General features: G+C 39.1%; 1 protein-coding gene across 1 annotated transcript in view; it reads right to left on the bottom strand.

The window, feature by feature from the left end:
- Window positions 1-4013: 4013 nt before the first annotated feature.
- LOC117604669 (zinc finger protein rotund-like) overlaps window positions 4014-25347 on the bottom strand; it is a 126945-nt gene continuing 105611 nt past the window's right edge. Inside the window, exon 6 of the mRNA XM_034325013.2 lies at window positions 4014-8553. Within this exon, the coding sequence (XP_034180904.1) occupies window positions 7402-8553 (1152 nt within the window). The 3' untranslated portion in view covers window positions 4014-7401. The remainder of the gene's footprint in view (window positions 8554-25347) is intronic.

Genomic DNA, 25347 nt, shown 5'->3' with positions numbered 1-25347 from the left:
AATGTGATCTTCCTTTTCTTTTTAAATTTTTTTTTTTTTTTACAGACCTAGCACGTCGGTACTTACTCTAGAAACTATTTTAAACTGCGTGTACATGTGTGTGTACGTGTGTGTGTCTGTGTATGCATCTTAAAATCGTTCTCGAATATACAGATTGTGAAAACGATGATCTCTACTCAATTATCTCTTTCTCTCTTTTTCTCTCTCTCTCTCTCTCTCGCTCATCGTTTCTTTCTTATCAAACATTTAATTTATATATATATATAATATATCTATATCATATATCTATATGTATACTTTACAAACAGGAAACGATTAGACGCTAGGGCATCGCGATTGGCCCGAAAAAAGTCACCGAGTATTCCTTTTCCAATCGAGAATGGACCGGACAGAGGACGTACGTTTTTCTTCTTTTTGTCTTCTCTTTATCCATCGAGAAACATTGTATTTTTTGGGGGGGGGGGGGAGGAAAATTTTGTCCTCGTAATGAAGCTTCGTCTCGACGAAAGCGTGTCTCAATGTTCGAAAAGGGATACTCGACGATGCGCGCGGCTTAAGGATGCACTTTTTTGTAAAATACAGTAATATCCGGCGCGCTTTCTACCGTAAGTATCATATATATATATATATGTTTATATCCGTTTTAGAGATTTGTTTATTCTTCGTATTTGCAGCGAGTGTTGCACCGTCTTCTCTTTTTGTTCTTCGTAAATTTTATACAATAAAATATCACAGTTCTGTTCGTACCACGCAATATAATTAATAATAATATATATATATATATATATATTGTTTACCTTAACACGTTGTCTACATCTTTCATTCCCTTTCATCAATTCGCACTCGTGCTTTCTTTTTCAATCTCCTCGTTTAAGTATTCATTCATGCTCATTCATGGTTATACAACGAATGGTGCTCGAATAAAAATTCATGGTTCGATTTAACGCTCGAATCGGATGAAACGAAAAGCGAGAAAATTGTGGAACGAAAATTGATGTATGCCGATTTTTCGAACGAACAATCCTTTCGTATCATAATTTTTATACCGTTTTTGCTGTTAATTGTTCGATCAAAGGCAAAGAAAAATGGGTAAACGGACTTTCTACTTTCATCATCGTACTGAAGATTAATGATTCCTGCTGACTTTCTTATCGTATACGATGTTAGCAATTAACAATTTCGCGTAGAAAAACGAATTGATCAAGAAAACGTATCTATTTTTTGTTTGCCTTTATTTCGTTGCCAGAAATTAAACGATTTCTCAAAGGAACCGATTACAAGCGAGGAGCGATTGGATCGTTGATTCATTACAAAAATTGACTAATTAATTTTTAATCGTTTGTGCGAATAAGAGAAAAATAAATACTTCACTCGTTTCGCGTGGTCACTTTTAATCAACGGTATTTAATGAAAAATAAAATAGAAACTCTTAATTTTTTCCCTGAAATTTTATCAAATTCTATTAAAGTATTACTATATAATCTAAAATCGTGTACACTTGCGATCAAATGAGGCTTCTTCAAAAAAAATGGTGATGTCACAGATTCGTCTTATCATATCCTCCTCCTTGGGCCTCCAGGAGGAGACTGACGGTGGAAGGGAGAAGGCCTCATATATATAGCCCTGTAGCCACTCGCGTACAAACATTCGCGCGGGAAAATTTGAATTACTACTATATCTTTTATTGGTACTTTACAATTATATACTAAATTTTATAATATTTAATAACTGAAAATTGTATTATTTTCTTTTCTAAATTACTTTTAATATTAATATCGTATTTTGAGAGTTCCTTCTTTGATCGCGAGTGTACGTTTCACAACTTTGCAACTACGAAAGATCGAATAACAATTACAAAATTTCTCGTTAGTTCTACGAACTACTAAAACCAAAGGATTCAACGAAGAATTAACGCTTGCCACCTGACACTTTCCACACAGGTGTGCCGCAGCCGCCAACGATTTAACATTGTTTTACATTCACGGCGGTTTCCACCGTTAACCACAGAAACCTCCATGTGACTCGCGAAACGTGCAAAAAGCAAACTACCGCAACAGTATAATGTAAAAACGAATTCCTTTCTCCATCGATCTCAAATGCAACAAGCTTAACCCTCGAACGGCATATTTCTAATTCGTTTCCATTAATATTATATAAATGATGAAATTTCAGTGTCCCAATCTTCGATCACCGTTCGAGAGTACAAGAACTAATATACTCGTGAACAACGAATCCTCTACACCCCATTTAAATTTCACCTCGAAAGTATCATGGACGGCATGTTTCTGTAATTGTTCGCGCGAGATAACAAAACAATAATACGTCATAGAAGACAAAGGGGGAAAGGATTTCTCAGGAAGATTCTGCAACTATCCTCTAAGGTTTCTGATTGCACAAACAGTCTCTAATTAAACAGAGATTCGTGGAAGAAGGTAAAAAAAAAAATAAATGAATAAAAACTGTTCAAGAATAGTTGAAGATGCAAAAGGGTTGAAATTAGATTTCGGATAATCTATGAAATTTCACCCTTTCCCCTTTTCCTTCGTAGATCTTCGAAAATGAAATGAGTTTTATCCTTCCCGAGAGGAGGAACAGAGAATAATTTCGAGCATAGTGAAGGATTTCTTCATGACTCACCTTCGACCTGAAGAAGATAAAGGAGGTGGTGTTCTGACGGGGGTGGAGGGTAGGAATTGAACGCAAATGAGCGTCTTTCAGGGATGACGTGACACAAACAAAAATCTTCAGCCTGTCCAACGCACAATCTTCCTTCATCAGATGCTGTTTCTTTTAACGTGACAGTTTATTAAACGAAATTCATAATTATAATAATAATAATATTAATAATAATAATAATAATAATAATATTAATAAAATAATAATAATAATAATAAAATAATCATCAATGGAAACTAAAGGATAGACAGAAAAAAGATCACAATTAAAGCGCGGGGGTATCAGACGTTGTAAAGCCACCCACACCCCCCACCCCCCCCAAAAAACAAAATCTTAGACTCTCGCCCTGTACCCTCCCGTGTTCACATTTCTAAACTCAACGAGAACGAAAGGGAAAGAGAAAAAAAATTCGAGGATCACCAACCATAGATGGTTCTCCTTAATTTTTTTTCCTCTCTCTTTCTTTCTTTATTTGTTCGTTTTTCTCGATCAATGTTTCACCGGAAACATTGTCTAACGTACGCTTCTTCGATCCTCGACGTATCCCCGTTCCTGTCAAATTAAATGATAATACACGCTACCATGATAAGTCGTTGATTTCGTCGAAGAAAGAACGGGGTTGACGTCGAAGAGAGAGAAAAAAACAATGAGAGTTTGAACGCGATTGGAACTCTTCCATGTGAAAAATTTATTAACACTTTGACTGCCACTGTGGAAGTTTGAGAATGAAATATTATATTTTCGATTTAACGTTAACGTTATACAAAATTTTCTTGTAACCATAAATTTCTTCGAATTCAGTTTAACCTTTGGATGATGGAATTCAACCTATGACCTTAAATTCTAAATTTTTAATTATTTTTCAAGTTAAATGTGCAGTGCCAGTCATAGGTGATCCAACAGCAGTCAACGTGTTAATTTATACCCTCTCTCGTTCTCTTTTGTTCCCATACACACCTTACCCTTTCATTCATCGTCCCTTTCATTCTCGCATCCACTCGGTTTTATTCTTCGTCTTAGTAACAAACTAATAGTTTTAAACAACTTGAGCACAGGTGAAGCACCGACGTGTCGCGTCTCGCCAACTTCATTTTTTTTTTTTTTCCCAAGCATCTCGATGTACATGTTCGTGTGTGTGTGTATCGGAAGGAACATTCAGGGGAAGAAAATAAAAAGAAACTGAAACGAAACTAAAAAGTGAGAATAGGGTTGTTCTCGGCGAAACGAAAAGGAAAAAATAGTTGATTCTTTCTCCCGAGAAATTGAGCTTGCGAAACGTGACACACACACGGCGCCGTAACAAGAAATTATCTACACAGTACACGCGTTCTCCTACCTTTTCTTCCCTTTTTTTTTTTTTTAATCCTTTTTACCTAAATCGTTTCCGGCGTTCTAAGTACGCCACGAATTTCTTCTATGCACCTATATATTTTCCCTGAGCCGTTCGATCAATCTCGACGATCGAGAACAAGAAGGAAATGAAGGAAGTATAAAAAAAGATGAAAAAAAAAGAAAATAACAGAAAAGGAAAAACAGTGGTGGAAGATCGAAGAAGATCGTCGAAATTGATCGTCGGCTGGGCACCGAAAACCTAAACGCGTTCTTAAGAAACGGAAAAATTATCATAAATATAACTTTGGGCAACGATTGCTTACTTCTCCTCTTTGCTATCTCTTCGTCCTCTCTCAAACACGCACGCTTTTTCACCCTCTTTTCGCTGTTTCACGTTTAGACAAGGTACTTAGAATATCTTCAGTAGAGTCTATATCCTTTCTCTCTTTCTTCCTTACGCACCTACCGGATATTAATCAATTAATTAAAGGGTTAATCCACCTTAATCAGCTGAAAAAATAGAAATTTTCTTTTAGAGAGAGACAATAGGGATGATTATTCACCCTCCAAGTTTATTTTATAAATTGCGTCGATAAATTTATTTAAATGTAATGTTAAAAGAAAAATGTCAAGTCTGTTAGAAATGTATGCGGTACTTTTTGAGCTGATCAAGATAATCCAACTCGTTAATCAATTAATCAAATCGATCAATCAATTAATAATAATAATAATATATATAATATTTATTTATTCATTTATTTATATATATATATATTTATATATTTATATAATAACTATATACAAAGAGGTTCTTCATACCGTTCTTTCTCTCTCTCTCTCTCTCTCTCTCTTTCTCTCCTCTTCTCTTTATTCTGTGCGCCTTGTGTTTAACCCTTTCAATATCCCTGGTTCCTCTCTAATTCCCTATTATCTCCGTTACTTTCGGGTTTATTATTTCGTGGCACTGTCGTCGATCTATCCTAAAAATTTCTTTCACACGAATTTTGTGCCCTCATGTTAATCTGCGTGTACGTCTCCCTCGATGTGGGTGTCTGTATGTGTAATTCGTATTTAAAAGGTGCGTACGATGCTTAGATTCCTCATCCGCTTAACTTCCACACATTTGGCACACATACAACCGTACCTCGTTCACATGCATCCGTACATACATTCTCTTCGTTAATTATCCCGTTGCGAACGAAACGTCCACTCGACCCAGAAAGGTATGCCCAACCACCCCGTTCCAACTGGTTTCGGGACGGGTGAGCCACCCCCCTTGGAAAATAGGTGTACTTTACGACACGATTTCTCCTGGCTTTGCTATTCTCTCTTACGAACAGTGCTCCTGGGAGGCAGGAATATGAGAAGAACGAAATTACCTGGCGGTCCCATCGATTTTTTCTATTTTCTTTTTTTTTTTCCAAATATCTTTCGCGGGGGTTGCCCGCTCGAAGGGTGAGCTCCGGATCCACTAACAGTCAGAAGCGCGTGAAAAGTTTCATAAAAATCGAATCTTTTAAACGAATAAAAAGAGGACAAATACGAGTTGCTGAATTGTAGAAATAATTAATTTAACACTTTGACTGCCATCGCATTCATTAACATCTCAAATATAATTGAATAATTAATACAATTTTAAGCTTAACTTGAAAATAAATTTAATTTCACTTCGTCTTTCATTATGCCAATCAAAGTGTTAACAGTATTTTCGTCTCGTGTAATTTGAATGCAAAATAAGAAGAATATCTTTGTATTTAAAAAATACGATACATTCACCCAGTGAATGTACACCTGTAACTAACAAATCAAAAGAAAATATCCAAACCCCTTTTCATTCAATTTAAAAAGCCCAAGAAGCAACCCCTTCAAGCTTCGAACAACCCCAAACAGAAACAAGCTCAACACATTGACTACCAATCGGAAAGTTTCATCTATTTAAAAAACATTATCTAATCCAAAATACTCAATACGAATAGTCAAGGTGTTAAATAAAAAGAAAAGGAAAAAGTATCATCTACAAAACAAAATAGTACACACAGATCTGTCAAACGATTATTGATGGGACCAGCACAGACGAAGAACCAAAAAGGAGAACAGAAAAGGTAGGTCAGGGTTGCGAGAAAAAAAAAAAAAGGCAATCCAGACAATTAATAAACCTAAAGAGATCCGAGACAGGGAGAAATGCGAAAGGACGAAGAAAGCTTGGAACTTTATGGAACTCGAAGGTTAAGGATAACCCTTGAAAGTAGTTTAGGGAACGTATTTAAGAAATCGATGACCCCAGTGCCAGGATCTTCTTCTTCAATTTTTATATCGATGACTGTTCGATTCGAACAGGTAGCTCGAGGAAACATGATTTTATTGGATAATCGTTCGAACAGGTTACTTTCTAAGCAACTTCGAAACGTGAAAGTTAATCAGCTAAGGAACAGAACGATTGGTTACATCGAGGTTGACCGGTGATCGAGATCAATCCCGCCGATTCACGGCGGACCGATCTAAAGGGGAAGTCCCCGATCGATACGGGCACCGTATCGAACAGACTTTCTAATATTTCGCTCTTCATGCATGGATGCTCGGTAGCATTAAAACGATTTAAAAGCCCGGCCTGATTTGCATTTGACCAGCAAACGGGGATCTACAGGCGCCTCGATCGCTGTTCAGATCGATCATCGACGAGAAACGCGACCGGCCGTTCCCGTCTGGCCCTCTTTTCAAAAAGGCTATCATCGATCTTGATGCAATTAGATTCTAATTAACACACGTTCAATGCTGCATACTTTATAGAATTAATGGCTTTCATAATTGTACGTTCCTTTTTGTACGAGAAAAAGAAGAATAATTTCCAAATAAAAAATAAATTTCATTAACCAATATACAAGTGTTTAATTTTAGTCCGTTTCGTAGGTCTAGGTCACCGGATTGACCCGATTCCACCGTTCGATAGTTAATAATAGAAAAAGAGAAGGCAAACCGAGCTGACGTTAATGTTATACTAACAGTGTATGGTATGAAACCAAGAAGTAGAAGATAATTCGAATAACGTTTCATTAGGGTAATTAATTATCATCTAGCACCATGGTCGATCGATCAGGAACAGTAAAATAGGTATCTAGATGGACCTAGAGTAGGATAGAGGAGTAGTCGAAAGAAATCGAAGGGTAGAGAGGATCAGGAATGGTGATCAACGCACCACCCTTCGAGGCGAGAACCAACGAAGAAGAGGAGTGAGTCGTCGAACGGGACGATCGAAGGGAAGGGGACGCAGAGGGACGAGGAGCTGATGGCAAACACCAGCACAAGAAAAGAAGAAAAAGAAAAAACAAAAAAAAAAAAAAAGAAGAAACCGAGGAGAAATAGCGGTTTGCTCCTAATCTCCAAGACCAGCCGGAGTTACTGTTTTTCCTTAAGTCCGCCCAGAAGAGCGTGGCTCTCCATCGTCGCGCTGAGGTTGCTCAGATTGCTGAGATTGCCCAGGTTGCCCAGATTGCCGAGGTTCCCGAGGTTCGGTTGATGCGCGTAGTTCCTGATCTGATGCAGACTGATCAGCTGATTCGGGAACGAGGTGGCGTTCTGATTGCTGGTGGTACCGGACGTGACCCCGGACGAGGACGAGGCAGGCGACGATTTCTGCGTCGAGTTGAACGCTTCGTAGAGGTACGGCCTGGAGGCTGGATGATGGCTCGGTGGATAATGCAGGTGGTTCAACGGGTTCAACGGGTGTTGCATGGAGGAGATCGAGTTTATCGAGATCGATGAGATCGGCGTGAACGCGGAGCTGCTGTTCGGATGATGATTCGGCGCGCCTGGTTGGGGCGTCTGTTGCCTGGAATCGTTCTCTATCGACTCGCCGCGATGACCGTGTCCAGGTAACAGCATCTCCGGGTTCTGATTCTGATGGTAGTCCGTATGGTGATGGGGCAATCGTTCGTGCAGGTCGCTGATCACCGAGTCCGGGCTGACCTTCGGCCAATAGTGATCCTGGTGATGCGCTGTCATCGCGTGTATCGACGGCCTGAGCCCGGTACCGATGATCGGCGGTCTCTTGTCCGTTCTCTCCGCGTGCTTCTGCATGTGCTTGGCCAAGTAAGTTTCCTGGGTGTAACTTTTGCCGCAGTACTGGCAGATGTGCGTCTTAAGGTGCTTCGACTCCTTGTGCTTCGGTATGTGCTCGAGCAGGCTCGGCTCGTCGGAGAAGCACTTGTAGCAGGAGTTACACTTGTACGGCTTGTCGGTCTGGTGGCACCGTGAGTGGCTCTGTAGGTTGCTCAGCTGGCTGAACGCCTTCGTGCAACCTGGATGCCGGCACTTGTACGGTTTGTCGCCGGTGTGCGTGCGGATGTGCTGCTGTAGGTGGCTCAGTTGGGTGAACTTCCGTTGGCAAATCTCGCAGCGGTACGGCTTGATGCCCAGGTGGATCCTTGTGTGCTGGGACAGGTACGAGGAGTTCGCGAACGCCTTCGAGCACTGGGTGCACTTGTACGGCTTCGCCTCGCGCATATGGATCTGCGTGTGGAGCTGGAGGTCCGCCTTGCTACCGAAGATCTGCGATCAAACGAAAAGACCAATGGTCGGTTAAATGGTTCACATTTTGATTGGATAAAATAAATCTTAAGCAGGAATAAACTTGCCGCGTTAAATTAAATCCCTCCTCCGAAACACACTGTATTATAGTATACCGTCGATCTCTCATTCGCTCCTAATCCTTACCTGTCTCGCCCTCTGGCATCACATTAGCCGAGCACGCTGTTGGTATATTTATAAATAAATAAATGTAAACGAGGACTGGCGGTAGCCAGAGCGTATGTGTAAAGAGGGGAGAGGATGACCTTGTCTATCATGGCCTAGCCTGCAGGCATACCTGACTGACTGGCTTTAGCTACCGCATAGAGATCTCCTTCTCTCTTCCCTCTTCCTCTCTTAATTCCTCCTTTCCATGTCTTTCTTTTTTTATTTCCTTCCTCATCCCCTCCTACCCACCCTATCGCTCTTTTTCGTCTTTCGCCTTCCCCGCTACACTTTGCCCCTTTTTGTTTCGTTGCTCGCGGTGTCTCGGTTCTCTTTGTACGGTAGTCCGTTCGTCGGTAGCCTTAAACATCCTCTTTTTCCCTTATTTTTTTCCCCCCCCCTCCCTTCGTTTTCTCTCGTTTTCTGCTCGATCGTTCGTGGAAAAGAAGGATAGCTACGATGAGCCGGGGATGGCTCATTACCGCTTTTACAGGCCGCGATTTCTGCAACGGTATCAATATATATATACACACGACAGGTGTTCTAATTTGTACGATCTAATTGATACCACCCTCCACGGGATAGGAGGAAGCGGTCTCTCGCGTTTCTCGCGTGGATACAATGTTGCGAGACTTCCGGTGATTCCACGAATTCCACCTCGATCCTCTACTATAATTTCAACGTCAATGGACCGGTTCAAGACTGAGTCCTCATTAAGGTCTGGCCACTTTCGAACACGAGTAACAGGTTGAAAATACTCCTCGAGTTTCTTTTTAATACACCAATCTTAAGAAAAAATGAACGATCACGTATGACGGAATGCTAACGTCACGATTAGACTTATCCTGGTCGTTTCTTCTCGGGGAGACGGAGAAACGTAGCAGAGTTGTAAGGCAACAAGTAATTCACTCGGGTCACGAGATTCCATCGTGAAATTACGAGGACGCGTGTTCCGAGTTCCTGGAAAGTCGACCACTAAAACGATCAGGGATGAGAGAGGGTATCGCACTAGGACGACGCGAAGAAGAATCATGGAAACTATCGTGGACACGCGAGGAACGACGGCAAAAGGCGATCGGTCCGCTGGCCGATCGCGGATCGCTCGTGATTGTTACGTAAAACGACAGATTCCTTTCTCGGATAGCACTGTGCCACGCCCCAGGAACACAAGAACCATTACGCGACCTTCGAAGGATAAATGACTACGTCGATGTCGATGCTCTCGTTTCTAATACGAAACAGGTGATCCTGCATAAATAATTAATGGTGGACCTAATAAAAATGAATTATCATCGAACCACCGATAAATTCCGATAAGAAAATTTATCAAAATCCTTCTTCTTTGATGGGAGAAGGTGAATTTTTTAAAAGATGATCAATAATCAATTTTCCATCCCAGCCAGATCGCGATAGAAGTTTCATTAAAGCCAGCATCTATTTACAGCGCGAAGAGAATATTTAATAAATCCAGTAGGCAGGATCGATTGTAAGTATGATTCAGAGCTGGCCTCGATCACCGGAAGTCAACTAGAATACCGGGCAAGTCGAGCGAGAAACATCAAGGCGCGATCGATTTCGATTCTAGAAAATGAACGGAGCAGATCGACAGTACCGCTCTATTCCTACACTCCATCGGCGATAAATATGAATCATTGCGAACTGTCAAAATATCATGGGTTATCATAAAACCATAAGGTCGGAAGGCTATCAAAGGTTACGAAAGAGAAGAATCTTAAACGAGTATCCCGTTAGTTGTTTCGCGATTTTCGCGAGATCTTCTTTGATTCTCGAGCAGCTAGTTTCGACCTCGACGTCCGGCGATCCTTTTACTCGTGATTTATTCGGCGATCGTTGTTGCGTGCGTCTTCAACAGCTGACTCGCCGCGTCCTTTAACGGTCTGGGACCAGTGTATTTTTCTTTTTCTTTTTTTTTCTTTTTTTTTTTTTTTATTTCCTCCTTTCGAAACGCGTCCTTGCTGGTGTCAAGTTCGCACGTCGGGGCCCACGTAACGCGATCGTTCTTCTGTTCGCGCGCTGTTTCGCCTCTCTCTTTTCGGGGTCTGACCAACGACGATTAATCGACAGGATTAAAGCCGCGTTCAGATTAGTCCGGGTTACTTGGGAATTCGGGTACGTACGAGTCGAGTAACTTAACTTCGAGTGGCTTGAATTCGAACGTTCAGGTAGATTTTCAGACACGCGACGAGTCCGACGCGAATTCATCACATAAAAGTATCGCGAAATAGGACGTATGATAGATTGATTTAAAGCTTAAGATTTAATGAAGATGGTGGTATAAAGGTTTCATCGATATTCTTAATAGAAAATGATTGGTACTTCGTTGAAGTAAACAACTGTTAAGTTGTACGTTGGTTGGTTTCGAGGAATCACCAGCCATTTTGTATTATGAATCTTGATGAAACGCTTAGGTAGTCGTATTCCTTGAGCTTCAAGCTTTAATTTCATATGCCATAAGTGCTATTTCCAGATACTTTTATGTGATGAAATCTCGTTAGACTTTGTACGTTCGAAATCACAGACGACACGAACAGGAAGCTATTCAAAATTGTGTATGTTTCGACTGAAGTAAAATAACAGGTTCATGGGTTGTTAAATTACTTGGATTCAAGTAATTCGACTAATCTGAACGAGGCTTAAGGAATCGAGCAGGAAACCTGGCTCGTTGCAGAGAATCACGCGGAATGTCGATTAAAAGCTGCTCAACGCGTTGATTACGCCGTCGAAAAAAAAAAAATAAAAAGAATGACCCTTCACTTCCTTAGACGCGAATGGACAAATTGATTTGTTTGATGATGCCTCTTTTGTTCATGAAAATGAGAATTCTCTCCTGATTACCTTCCTCTTTTTTATTATTATTCCAAATTTCTACGTTTCCGTCGCCTTTTTTACTCCCGTAGCACATTAATTTCATTTGAAATCACTTTAATCGGTCATTTAATCATTGAAGTGAGAGAATATTTTGACGATTTTACGAGCTTGTAATAAACATTACAAAAGATTGATTAGAATGATAATGACAAATTGGCGTGACCACTTTTCGGGGATATCCACGTAGCAATGACAACTCTTATAGATGAAGATATTGGAAAAAAAAAAAAAAGGAGCCGGTTAATTTATGCGTAAATAAAATTGTTGATGAGGAGGCGCACCTTTTGCACGAAATGTTTCTTTTCACGCGAATTATTACGTTGTCGAGGATGAGTGATTAGTAGATCCCAAGGATCTCCTCGTAAATAATTTCGACTGATTTCTCGATGCAAATTACACCACGTCACTGGTCACAAATTAACGCGTTTAACCCCTTCGGACGGCGGACCATGGAGAGAGCCCCAATTTCATATTATTCTCATTTTCGAAATTTTATACTGTTACTTTGAAAATTTGAATATATTTAACTTTAGGTTAATACTCTTGGATATATTTGATAAACTTTAGAAAAATTCGAGGATCACCTTCGAAGATTTTACGGCAACGGAAGATTCTGTGATCGTTCGGACGAGTGGGTAATGAAAAATCAAAAATGGTATATTCCGAAATCGCGCAACTATGCGAGAAATTAACACTTCTTTAATTGCGAAACGGTCGTGTCGGACTTTGCTGGCCTCGAGGCTAACTTGTACGGTGTGTTACTTCTGTAATTCTCTGATTAATCGACCGCGATTTGCTCGCACGACGTTTAAGGAACCGAGAAAATCACGTTCTCGGTAATTTCTCGGCATAACGTTGCTCTTGATGACTGTTAGGGAGCTTGATCGATCGACTCTGGAAAGTAGAAATTCTTTTTCATTTTTTTTTTTTTTTTTTTTTTTTTCTTGCCCCCTTCCTCGTCAAGTTATTCCATTCGAGACGAAGTTCACTGGCAAACGTTGATGCATGGATTTAAAGTTTGGCAAAACGAGCACGGAATAATTGGGAAGAAACCGGTCGCCTCGTAAAATCTCTGCTTCAATTTCTTCGAATCGTTGTTAATTAAATTCCTCTTTTATTAATTGTTCGATAAGAATATTATTTCAAGTGTTGATGAAGTACCAAAATTATTTACACATGCTCCATTGGAAAAGTTCAAAACGCCAAAGTGGTTTAAGTTTCATAATGCTAATTGCAATTAAGGCCTAACATATTACTTCTAGAAACTCAACAAGTCCGAAAATCTCAGTTATTCATGAATAATTCATAGGAAGCATTAAACACGGTCTGGCTGATAATGTTCACGATAATTATTAAGAAAATTTTAATAACGATGGCGTACAAACACTCTCAAGAGGAAAATATTTACCCAAATAATAACCCTAAATGCTTGAAAAGCTTGAAAATGAAAAAAATCTCAAAAATATTTCCCGACGTTCAGACATTTCCGAGATTAATACCGAGAATCAAAAGGTCACCAAAATTCCTGCAATCTGTGTCATCCATTAGTCGTCAGGAATTAAACGCTTTGATAAACAAAAAAAAATGCAATCTCTACGACTTCTCGAATTAAGCGCACTACCTATTTTTATATGGGGCTCTCTCCATGGTCCGCCGTCCGAGTGTTAATAGACCGTATGTGAAATTAATTATTTACGACGAGAATCTTATTATTTACCTGCCTACTCGTTTCCAAATTTATTGCACCAAAAACGCATCAATTTAATTATAATTTTAGAAAAAACAAAATTCTTATTTTTCATTTATGAACTTTAGAACAATTCTACGTTATTGCATCCTCGAATGAGGAATTTCTTTGAATGTTAGACCTGGGTTAGATAGCTAAAGGAACCAAGTAGCTAGAGTAGATCTACCAGCCTTCCTTTTAAATAAAATATTGTACAAAATCTCGCATCGTTCGCGTCGATGATCGAACACGTCGACGTAGCCTACGCGTAGCCTCGGGCCAGGACTCGTAAATTCAATTTAAATATTCGACCTTAATGACGGTCCGCGTCAGACACGAAAGAGCATTCGGTAGTCGTCAGGGTCGTGGCACGAAGCACTTAAAAAAAAAAAAAAAAAAGAAAAAAAAATCAAATTTCCGTGTCTGACTCGCGTTTCAAGCCTTCAGCTATTAAAAATGTACACAGGGTGTTCAAAACGACAAAAGCTGTTAATTTTAGAACGAGCAAAACCGAGGAAATAATTATTTATTCATTCGATAGCCGATCTACGCGATCATCGTGGCATTCTAAAAATACAAGCAATTATTTATCGCTGCATTAACATAGCTTGATAGACTGAAACAATCAACTTCTTGCATCGGAAACGTTTGTTTTTTCCTCTCATTGCAACGGAGGTGGTTCGTTTCCCGCCCAGACGTTTCTGCGGTTTTAATTAATAATGAACGGGGGTACCTGTGAAAGCACGAAATTGTTTATTGCGATTAACAGCAGGGAAAGGGATTCTTGTGAGAGAAATAAAACGGTGAAATTGATTCGATGAGATTGCGTTACGGGTTAATCGGAATCGATCAGCACTCCGCTCTCTATCACGATTATTTGCTCGTATTTTGGAAAATTATCCGTGGAATCGAGATCGAATCATCACCTCTTACCTTCCACTTTAATATGCTTATAATTTCGAATCTATTATAATTATTTTTCTTCAAATATGCAAGCAAGAAATTTTGATTAAAAAGAATTAAAGTGTAATATTTTCTTCGGTGCTTCTAATTGCGTCAATTTAGACGTGAATTTTCAAGCTGAATCGATAATGGTAAAATTTTAGAAAATTCTGTTAATTGTATCTGCCAGCGAGGTTGTTCGAGGTGCACGAATTGATACGGTTATTTGACGTATAATACAATCTGGCGTGCATCAATTTCCATGGAAGCACGGCCGATGGGGGTGATGAAAGCGATTCTACCCCAGTTCGAAAACCGCGTCCAACCCCGTGACAACCTGTTGATAGAAATTTTCGTGCGGCGAAACGTATCGCGTCGCGGGCCACGCGATAATTGCATCGACGTTTCCCGTGTACACGGCCCGAATCGGAAACGTTCTTCTCTCTTTTTTTTTGTTTTTTATTTCGAACGATAGTTAACGCGACTCGAAACAATTCATCCATCGAGTTGAATCAAGTTTCATCCCTTAAACCCCTGATGGCTGCGCTCAGTTTCAATTTTACCTCATCGAAATTGTTTCTCAAGTTTATTATCATAAATCCTTCCTGGTTAAACAATGATTTTCCTGGGAAAGATTGTGCGAATTGTTGAAAGATAAAAGAGGTATTATGAGAAAAAGATTGTAATTTGAATTATGATCAAATATCAAACCAAAGTTGTTAAAATCCGCTGCATTGATGTTAAGAAGCATTTTATTTAAATGGTTAATCTTATTCGAAATCAAGGAAACAAAGAGTTCTACGAGGATCTTGTTAAAAAGAAGGTAGACTTCTATTGTTTTCTATTATTCCTTTTCATCTCTCTTTCTGAATTGAAGCAACGTTTACTTCCCAAGATTTACTTCATCTGTTTCTAAATGAGAAAATACAAGTCGGAGATATTAAATTGTTCGTGTTTCCACGAATCGAAGTGCAGTTTTCAGTAGAACGATTTTTCACAATGAAAATGCTGCATTCATTGTCCTCTCATTAAGAGGCTAATTAAAAATAAACTCGTCCTGCGATTCTACCCCAAAGAGGTGCTCCAGAAATCCAGACAAATATTCATTAACGATATTCTATTCAACCCTGTTCTTTCGAAAATTTCAAAATAATTATTTTCCATGCAGGATATTACTTCCATTACAATTTCAACCCCTTTCCATGTAACGATCTCTGAAAATTATTTCCCTGGCTGGTTCTTCAAAGTAAATTTTGAAAAAAGAAAAAGATAATTCAATATACGATCGATCATATTTTTCACGGACAAATTTCCGGCTTTCGTGATCGTAGGCCGAAAAATCTTACGAGGGGTGAATCGGGGATGAAAAGAGCCCAGAAGTTGCCGAATGTTTCCTGTTCACGAAGAATCGACAGATTACCGGGATACACATCTAGTTGGTCGAACAATCGTGGAGAAATTCGAAAAGGCACTTACGTGCCCTTCGAGGCGCCTACATGGGCCCCCATCGACCATGGGGACTCACCCAGCTATCCGTCATTCTCTAAAGTTGACGTAAAACTTGAGTTCCACGAAGAGAAAATATTTGTCGGTCTCTCGAACCATGATTCTTCTTTCACCGCGTTCGCTTTTTTTTCAAGCTCTCCTAGGATCTGGATTATCAATTTTTCTTTCTTCAATTTTGCTCTCAGGGTTGTTTTCTTTATAAGATAAATAGAGAAAAAAGTTTTTTTCCAAACTTTAAAATTCTCATTGAAAAAACATTATATTCTAAAGGAAGGATTAATAATTAGAAATTAGGGTATAATTCTAGGATGACGGACCATGGAGAAAGCCCCAATTTCAATTTAATTTTGCACGTCATATTTTCATAAATTAATGATTAATTATATCAGAAATTTTATATGATAAATTAACGATATGATTACTGGAATAACAAAGCATAAATTAATCATAAATCCAAATGAAGAAAATAAAGTATCGTGGAGCGAACGGAACATGGCTCTTTTATTTATTCGCGGTTCCCATAGGAAATCGCAATTGTTTCGAGAAAATATTTATCTGGACTAAAGGGAGAGACTGACTAAGCGGATTCTTGCGGCTAGAACCACGATTTACCGGAGCGGTATTGTGCAAGCCTCGTGTCTCGGTTGACAGGTTTTCAAACCATCGCGCTCTAGTCATTACCAGTTGTTAAAGTTTCTCGAACGTCGTGGTAATGATACACGACAGGATTCTATGCGAAACTGAAATCGAAACGGGTTCTCCAACAACGTACGAGGAAGGGAGAACGAGAGTCAGGCGGTTAATTATTCCTGGAATTATTAATTATCCCTTTGTGAACGACGAGCGACGTCGCGACGCGGGAATCGACGATTCAAGGAGAATCGAACGATTGCGTAGATTAGAAATTTTTTATCACCTGATTTCTGCATAAAAATTATTGTACTCTTGAAATTTGAACATTTCAAATATTCCAAATTTTATTGCCATGCAATTTTAATTAATATATCAACGTTTAAGCTCTAATTACAGAGGAATCGACGTTTCGAAAAATCAACACACGCGAATCCAGTGTTATGATAATCATCCCCCTTGGATCTTCTTCGTCGAACGAGATATTATTCAATGGAAGCATAATCGGAGCACCCAACGAGGGCTACTTGATTTTCCATACGATTTATGTGAATACGATTGTGTCCCAGGAAAAATGCCTCTCTCTCATTCTCCTCGGTTCAACCCCTTGCTGAGCGTCATCTGGGACCCATTGGGACCCACGTGTACGGAAAATACTGAAAGGGTGTCTCTTTCTCTGTTCGTCCACGGAGGGTGAACAGTCTAGTCTAGTGTAAATAGAGATCGTTCGGTGATTTTCTGTGGTGACGCTTTGTGGGCCTTTCGTCGGGATGTTTTATCTGTTCAGGGTGATCGCAGAACCGGTAACGATCCAACATAACAGGACCACGAAATTCCCTATTCGACTATGAGGGATTAAAAGCACTAGGTTTTCTTACACATTTTCCACAGGAGAATTTAATTCTGAATTCTTTCATTTTTTTAAATTTTCAATGTTTCGAACTCTTCGTGTTAGTCCAAGGACTATTATTGAGCCATAAACCTTGCAATCTCGAATCCCCATCATCATCATTTATGCAAAATGATCAACATTGTCATCGGTAGCTGGTAGTTTTAATGAAACTTGCTACGCTAATCGACAACGAAAATGATGTCGGCAGGTTGTTCCTTTTTTAATCTACTTGTCTTTCGGTGTTTGCCGTCGCGGTCGACGTCGTTATCATTAGCATCATAATCGTCATCGTGTGCCATTAAAGAAAAGAACCAGTTTCAAGAGCTCGAGGGCCGCTCTCAGCGTCTCGCGAGAAATTGCGTGCGAAACGTGTTCGCCATTCAACTTTGCCAATCATCGTGTTGCGTAATTTTTCTGGCGTTAGGTGTTTCGTAGATTGACCTTTGATTGATCTCTTTTAATATCATTATACATTTATACAGTAGCATTAATAAACCTATATTACCCTGAAAAAATGATAATTTTCTCTCTAAATTATGAAATACTTTCAGCATTATTAAAAAAAATAATATAGAGCTTTGAGTCACGATAAAATCATCCAGGATTACAATAATGATAATAATAAGAAGGATGACGAGGATCACGAGCAAGAATGATTCGATTTTTTCCTTGTAGCAGCTGGTAGGTGGCTGGACAAGGATCCAGCTGATTCTTTATCTCCCCAATTATACAATCCTCTTTCTAATTGGCCGTCCGTTCGACCACCCTAAAGAAAAGCGAAACCTGACCTGGCAGATTCCTTTTCACGCCATCCAACTTCTGTTCGATTTCCTCGAGAAATAAATGCCTCCTTAATTACTTAACTTCTTATACTGTTAACACTATATACAATGGAAATAATTAGAAAATAAAATGAAATACAAAGGTAAATTCAAATTGGGGCTCTCTCCATGGACCGCCATTTAAAGATTAATTTATTATACCACTGAACGATGATAATTTTTTACACAAGGGAACAAGTAACTCAGCTGGTTTTGAGGTTTGCCAAAGTGCAACGTGAACGACAGTTTAAGGAGAAGGGAAGAGAAACGAACGGAAGGAACAGAGAAAGAGGGATCGAAAAGAATTTTTCTTTGGCGTTTCCACGGAACGGGCTCTCCTCGTAGCTGGAATGCCATCGACTGCAACAATTACCAGTCGTAAACGAAGCCTCTCTCGAGCAGTTATCCTGGTCAAGATTGAAATATGAACAAGCCACTTTTTTCCCCCCGTCCTTTTCTTTCTTTGCTCAACAATCAATAAATGCAAGAGACTGTGTCTAATTTAATTTTTGAAAATGTTTCATTCTATCATTACTTCAGTTCTTTAATATTGCAATCTGACTATAAAATGATGGAACAGGGGTGAAAATAAATGGATATTTAAATAATTTAATTTTTGTAAGATTTGGAAATAAAAATCAACGTTCGTCAACGAACGTCTTTAGTCGTACTCGTTGCAAACGGATCAACAGTTTACGACAAAAACGGAGCAGAAAGAAAAAAAAGTGGCAAACAGGGCCCGAAGTAGTGGCACCTCAATAAATTTTCACTCGTTAAAACCTCAATTACGAGAGGTCGTTTTTGCCAGGAGGAGCCTCCTTGAAAAAAAGCAGCACGAGACAGCACGGAGAAAAACAAAGGGTGCAAGAACACGCCGTCTACAAGAAGCAGGACGATTATTCTCCAGGAATCTCTTCTCACACTCTCTTTTTATCGCCCATCGAGAGAGAGAGTGAGAGAGAGAGAGAAAGAGGTGAAAAGTTTTCGTGCAAATTAGAATTCGCTTTTTCAGGCAGCCTTCTGATCGCGTGAAAATGAGGAAAATTCCATTTTCACAGGAGGAAGTTTGAAAATTTGGAAAATTGTGGTAATGGAAATTAGAGGGACGAAACTCTTGAAGCTGAAATTCTTGAAATTTGGAAAGATCCTCGCAAAAGCTACGAAAACAGCTCGATTATTATTCAGAACTTTGATTTTCAAATTCGCGAACGACCGTTCGAAACACACGAAAGCAATGCAAACAAAGAGGAAAAGAGAGATAGAAGGAAAGAAATATGTAAATTCTCTTTTACAAAGATCGTCGCGAGAGGCGAAACGAAGTTCGCAGGAAGTGAAGCGGAATTGCACAAGCGGAATCACATCGTGCTCGGTTCTCGTTTCCTCATATTCATTAAAATGGAAAATATTGTCGGCGGGAAATGCACAGTTTTCCCTCGATCCCCCTTTTTTTTTTCTCCTTTCTTCCTTTTTTCCACGCTCGTGACAGCTATTACACAACGATGATGCAATCACGAGGATTCTAAAGATTTGAATAAAGGCTAAAATATTCTTCTCTTATTATTCGAATTGTAGCAGACGATCGAATGAGAGAATGGAATCGAATAAAATGGTAGACATTCATTCGATCAGGATTCTTTTATTCCCTCGAGCATCATTTCGCTCAATTTTTCATTTATTTCTCATATTTTCTCTTGCTATTTCCTCTTCCACTGTAACTGACACTTTAATTGCTCATTTTCAGGAGCCCATTATTTTTTACGTAGAATGATTCAAAAAATGAGATCATCAAATTAACAGAAAGAAAGCTAACAAGCTTCAATTTATAAAAGGTAAATTTCTTTTCAGCTCGTTACAACGTTGCTACATTAGTTTCATTAAAAAAGTTTAGTAAAAGATTAAATAAATGATGTTGAAGATCCTACTCTTCGCGTAATGACTCGATGTAATTCATTTTAATTAGAATTAGGGTGTCTTTTAGTGGCTGTAAATTACATTGAAGTCGAGGAAAAAAAGGCTGCCATTTGAAACGACATCAAGGTATAAAGGTACTCGTATATCCAAGCGGAAAGAGAACGTGTTCACCCTGGTTGCTTCTCTTAATTATTTCCACGATTTTCATGCCTCTTCAAACTGTGCCACGATAATTAATGTTTTCCTTTCGGGAGGCAACAAACCGTTCGGGACAACAATTAAAACATTATTACTGTTCCCGGTCTGCCTGAACATCGCCAACTTTTCACCCTTAATTATAACAATAGGCAACGTGCACAGGCAATTTTAAAAATTATTCAATTTTCTTTTTATACATTCAACACCTAAATTTCACTGATCATTATTTTCCACAAACCATCGATTAAATTCACCACCCTAAGATTCACATAAAAATAAATACTACAATTCTATCAAGCGTTCACCAGAAAACACCACAATTCCACGAGAACTGTTAAGCTAAACAAAGAACCATCCCCTGGATGAAGTTCACACCACCTTCCGACGTACCTGACCATCTTCACTCTCCATTAACCAACCAAGACATGTTCCGTTCGAGGACCACTTTCACTTCGCTTTCGACGATGAAGCAACTTTCTTCGTGAACGCGAGGGGGTGAAGACAAACGACAAAATGAGGCAGAGTGTCGGTGGAGCGAGTTCAATCAGGAGGTAGTCGTAACTTGATGGAAGGGAGGGATGATGGGTGGTGGTGTGTTACAACCCCCCATGTGCAAAGTAGGGATCCACCTCTTCGAGTTTGCATCGACGCACGAGGATAGGGAGAGATCAGGGGGTTGGTCGTTTCGATCGGGGTGGTTATCCCTTGGTTATGCTAACGTCGATGCCGATTTGGTCCTAGGGGAAGAATTTTTTTCCTTCTTTTTATCGTTTCGCTTTTTTTTCTCCTCTCGTCCAGCTAGGACATACTTCAATGGCGGTCGCGCGCGTCTGCACCACCCCATGGAAGGGGAGGAAAAGGCCATCTGCACCATCGAAAGGATACTTCTAACGGTTTTGCCACGATCGTTCACGAAATTTTCGCTACTTTTCACTGATGTAAAAATTCAACTAACCATTGCAATTTCTAAATAATTAATAATGGATTAAGAAAAGACCTAATTTTTTGCAACCCTTTCGCGCAGATTTTTTTTTTTTTCATCCACGAGGAAATTGAATTTGGCCAGAGGAGATCGATCTTCTCGGTCGATTCTCCGGAGTTTGCGGCGAAACGAGCCGAGCCTCGACACTCTTTAAAACGAAGGGGAGGCAGAGGGGCAAGGGGGAGAGGAGAGAATTGTTTAACGAAAGAACTCGATGGAATCGAACGCGACGGCAGGTGAACGGCACGTGCGTAAATGGTGAAAGGAGATCGCGAGGAACGGGGCAAAAAGGAATGAAAAGCACGAGGATACAGAACGCGAGGCAGAGAGAAGGCCGAGAGGGGGACGGAAATTCAGTGGAAGGAAAAAAGAGGAAAAACCTGTCGAGAATCGCGTTGAACAGAAAGAAGAGGAACAGATTGAACCTAGAGGGGTGAATTCGTGCGAATATTTCTACTGCTTCGTTGGAAGGGGTGGTTGAACGGGGTAGAATGAAGAAAATCGTACTTTCAGGGAGACAAAATTAGAAATTACCCTTTTCCATTTCTTCTTTTATTTCTAATAAATTTGTCCAATATGGATGACATAAATGTTCAATGCTAGCAACAAGAGACTTTAAATAAACGATCAAAGATCCTTTAAAATTGAAAGCAACAAAAAGATCTTCCCCATCAAAACCACCAGGGAATATGTTCCTAAAGAGATGGTCTCGAGGATGCTAAAGCATGGCCATAAAAAAAAGCGTCTTTAAAAAGAGTTCATCGTTAAAAATCATCGGAAGAGCGAAAAGCCATCAAGTATTCAGAGCAAGGCTAAAAAATCCAAAAATTTTGTTGTCAATGAAGAATAATTCAGCTGTGTTACATCGCAGAGAGAAAAGGATATCTACTGTCAGGATTTCCAGGATGGTAGAATTGTTAAAAAAAAAGCGAGGATCGAGAAAATGCATAGATAGAGGGTGAAACGAAAGGGTGGCGAGGGCGTGAAGAAGAAGAGGAGGATGACGAAGGATGAGGAGGCTGATGAGAACACCGGCACTAACGATACCTTAATGAAAGCCAAGGCAAAGGACCGCCTCGAGTTTCGTCAGAGGGCCGGATTCTTTTACATCGTTACACCCTGCGTACAGGGTGTTTCGAAAATAAGTAACTATACTATACGGGGTGGCCGAATTATAGTAGACGCTCGTTATATTGCCACGTGAGTGATTTAACCTTCCCATGGATTTCCAGACATACTAGTACTACTGTGAACACGACACTTTTATATCCCCTCACTCCTTTAAATAAGAGTTTGGTAGCTTGAAAAGTTTTCCAATTTTACAGCCCTTCTTGTGGCAATATAACAAGAGTCTACTGTATTAAATAAAAATAAAAAAGTTTTTGAATAAAAATTTTCATCCCTAAAAACGTGCTTGTTACATGGAAACAAATTCCCGTAAACGTGGTTACTTTTCAGCTGGTCAAAATAACCCTTTAAGATGATCGCTCAGGGGTGTGCGATTTTTTATACGCTGCGCAAAATTTCGCGTCCCCGACGGTCAAGGAACTTTTTCCATTTGCTCGGCACAGATTGAATAACTTTCGAACTTCTTTTATCGTTCTTTTTTTTTTTCGCCCGGTTCACCACCGAACGATATTGTGGTACGACAAACTCTAGAATTAATGGTATTTTTTTCGCACTTTGCGCTTTCTTTCTTTTCTCTGTCCACATCTCCGTCGAGCGGTCTTAATAATTCTTAGATATGAATGAAGCATAAAATTATAATTCGTGATTACGATATCGCAAGATTGATCGGGCGCTGTAAACAACAGCTCGTTTAAATATTTATTGTCGAACGCGATTACAAATCGATTAATTAATATTTTAATTATAATTTTATTTATGTTTCTGCGTTACGAGACGGTGTGAGACGATTTTCTAGAGATACAATTGGGTTTTCAAATCTGACAATGAGATTTAGTCGAGTTCCCAGTAAGTAGAGGATTCGATCGTACAACTTGCGGTAAGTTGAATTAATTTTCTGCCATTCTCGGTGATGGTATTCTCAAATTCGAAATTGAGTTTTGAAGTCGATTGTTCTCGTTCGAAAAAACAGTTCTCGAGTTTCTTAGCGACAAAAGAAAATCATTAAATAAGCAAATTTCTCATGGGATAGTCGAGTTGTAAATTCTCTTTTTTTATTTTTTTATTTTGAGCAACGCATTACCGAAAATAGAAACACCTTGGAATTATTTTCAGCCACTGTTTATCTCTAATAAGACCAAGACAATGTTCCACGAATTTTCGAAACTAATGCATTCGTTAAAAAAAAGAAGCGAGGAAAAAAAATTAATTCCACAAGACTGAAAAATCGTAAATCATTATGAATGTTTCGAGTAAAATTCGAACCTGAGAAAAGATCAAAGATCGTAGGATCTCTTGCACTTGTGATCATTCTTATTTATTTATAGCCGCAAAATTTATGAAGCAATTATTCCGTCTCCTTCTTCGCGTCATTTTATCTGCCTTCATTCTCTATATTATGATAAAATTTGCATAATCCGATTATCTTGAAAATCAAATCTAAATAAAAGAGGTAAGAAAATTGAACATTTCAATCAATTCGAACCCTTCTAATGCTATTACGGCTCTTTATTTTCGAGTAAATCGGATAAAAATGAAAAAAAATATCAAATTTTTAGCAATACCGATGACAAAACGATTCTGAACGAATTAAATAAATAATTTAAAAAATTGGAAAAGGGAATTTGTATAAATAAAACGTGTTTGATTTTTAAACAGAGTATTATATCGAACCTGTTAATCTATTTTACCACTTTAAAAACTTAATTTTCAACGATTCATGGTGAATATTAATTATCCTTTTACCATAATGTATTTCGAAGAATTCACGTGATTTACATAAACAGGAAAATTAATAAACAAATAGGGATATTTATCTCCGCGAGCCGAATAAAAAAAATAAAAAAACTCTGCTAATTTAATGGCTTGTGAAACGAATAAAAGTAGATCAGTGAATTATAATAAGAATATTAAACGGCAGACCAGAGAATTTCAATCCTCCAATAAAATTCAGGAAACTCGGGATGGAAAAATAGGAAATCAGCTCTTTATACATTGATAATCTAGTCTAAGAAAATAATAAGAAGGATCGTTAATTTTCAAGTTTTTCACGAACGATGACGAACGAGAAGCTCGCATTTCCGGCAATTTTCCTCTCGCTGCATGCTCTTTCTTTCTTTCCCCGGTATTTTGGAACACGAGAGCTCAGCTAAAGGACTTTTTAACAGGTCAAGTTTCAGAATCTCACTCTCAGTGACGTACAAATGGAATTACTCGTGAGACGACCTGAAGCAAACCCACCCCCTAGCTGTCCACGATCGCCCACACTTTCGTTCAATGTCGCCGACGTTCAAAATTCACCCTCTATGTCAAACACGAGGGACAGTGATACAGATTTTCGAGGGCAGAGGAAATAGCATCTTAAACACAGGAAGCTGAAGGAAATAGCCGTGAAAATTGATACCAGATTTTTGTGTCACTTTTCACAAATTTATTTTCCACTCTCCGTTAATTTATTTTTAATTTAATTCTTGGTAATTTCATATAGTGGAAGGGTAATTTAAACACTGGGGCTCTCTCCATGGTCCGCCGTTCGAACTACTTCGAACAACAGACCATGGAGAAGAACGAAAAAGAAATTGTTCCAAAATCTATGAAGCTAAAATTAGAAAATAAAGCAGAACGGTGAAAAAAGAAAAGATTGAAAGAAGACGAGGGTGTAAGAAGAAAGAAAAGAAAGACGATCGAGGCACGATTGTATCATTTTATTCCTACGTCCAGGACAGCCGATTATTTTTCTTCTTACACCGTGTCCCGGTACCTTTATTATGACAGCACTTTATTGTCGTCCACTTCTGGAAAATTGCGTGCCATGAATGCGTCTTTAAGATCACCGGGGTCAGTGGATCGTCTCCCTGATCCTTCGGGATCCCCTATGCAAGATCCTTCGTGAGAAGATGGCGAACAATCGGCATCTTACACCGACCTGATTTTCTTTCTCCTTTTCAAATAACCTGACGCTGATTTTTTCCAAGACTTTCTAACGAGA

The sequence above is a fragment of the Osmia lignaria genome, chromosome 7 (assembly GCF_051020975.1).
Source record: "Osmia lignaria lignaria isolate PbOS001 chromosome 7, iyOsmLign1, whole genome shotgun sequence".
Lineage (NCBI taxonomy): Eukaryota > Metazoa > Arthropoda > Insecta > Hymenoptera > Megachilidae > Osmia > Osmia lignaria.
The sequence above is the reverse complement of the archived record's forward strand: the minus strand, read 5'-3'. Positions and strand labels throughout refer to the sequence as shown.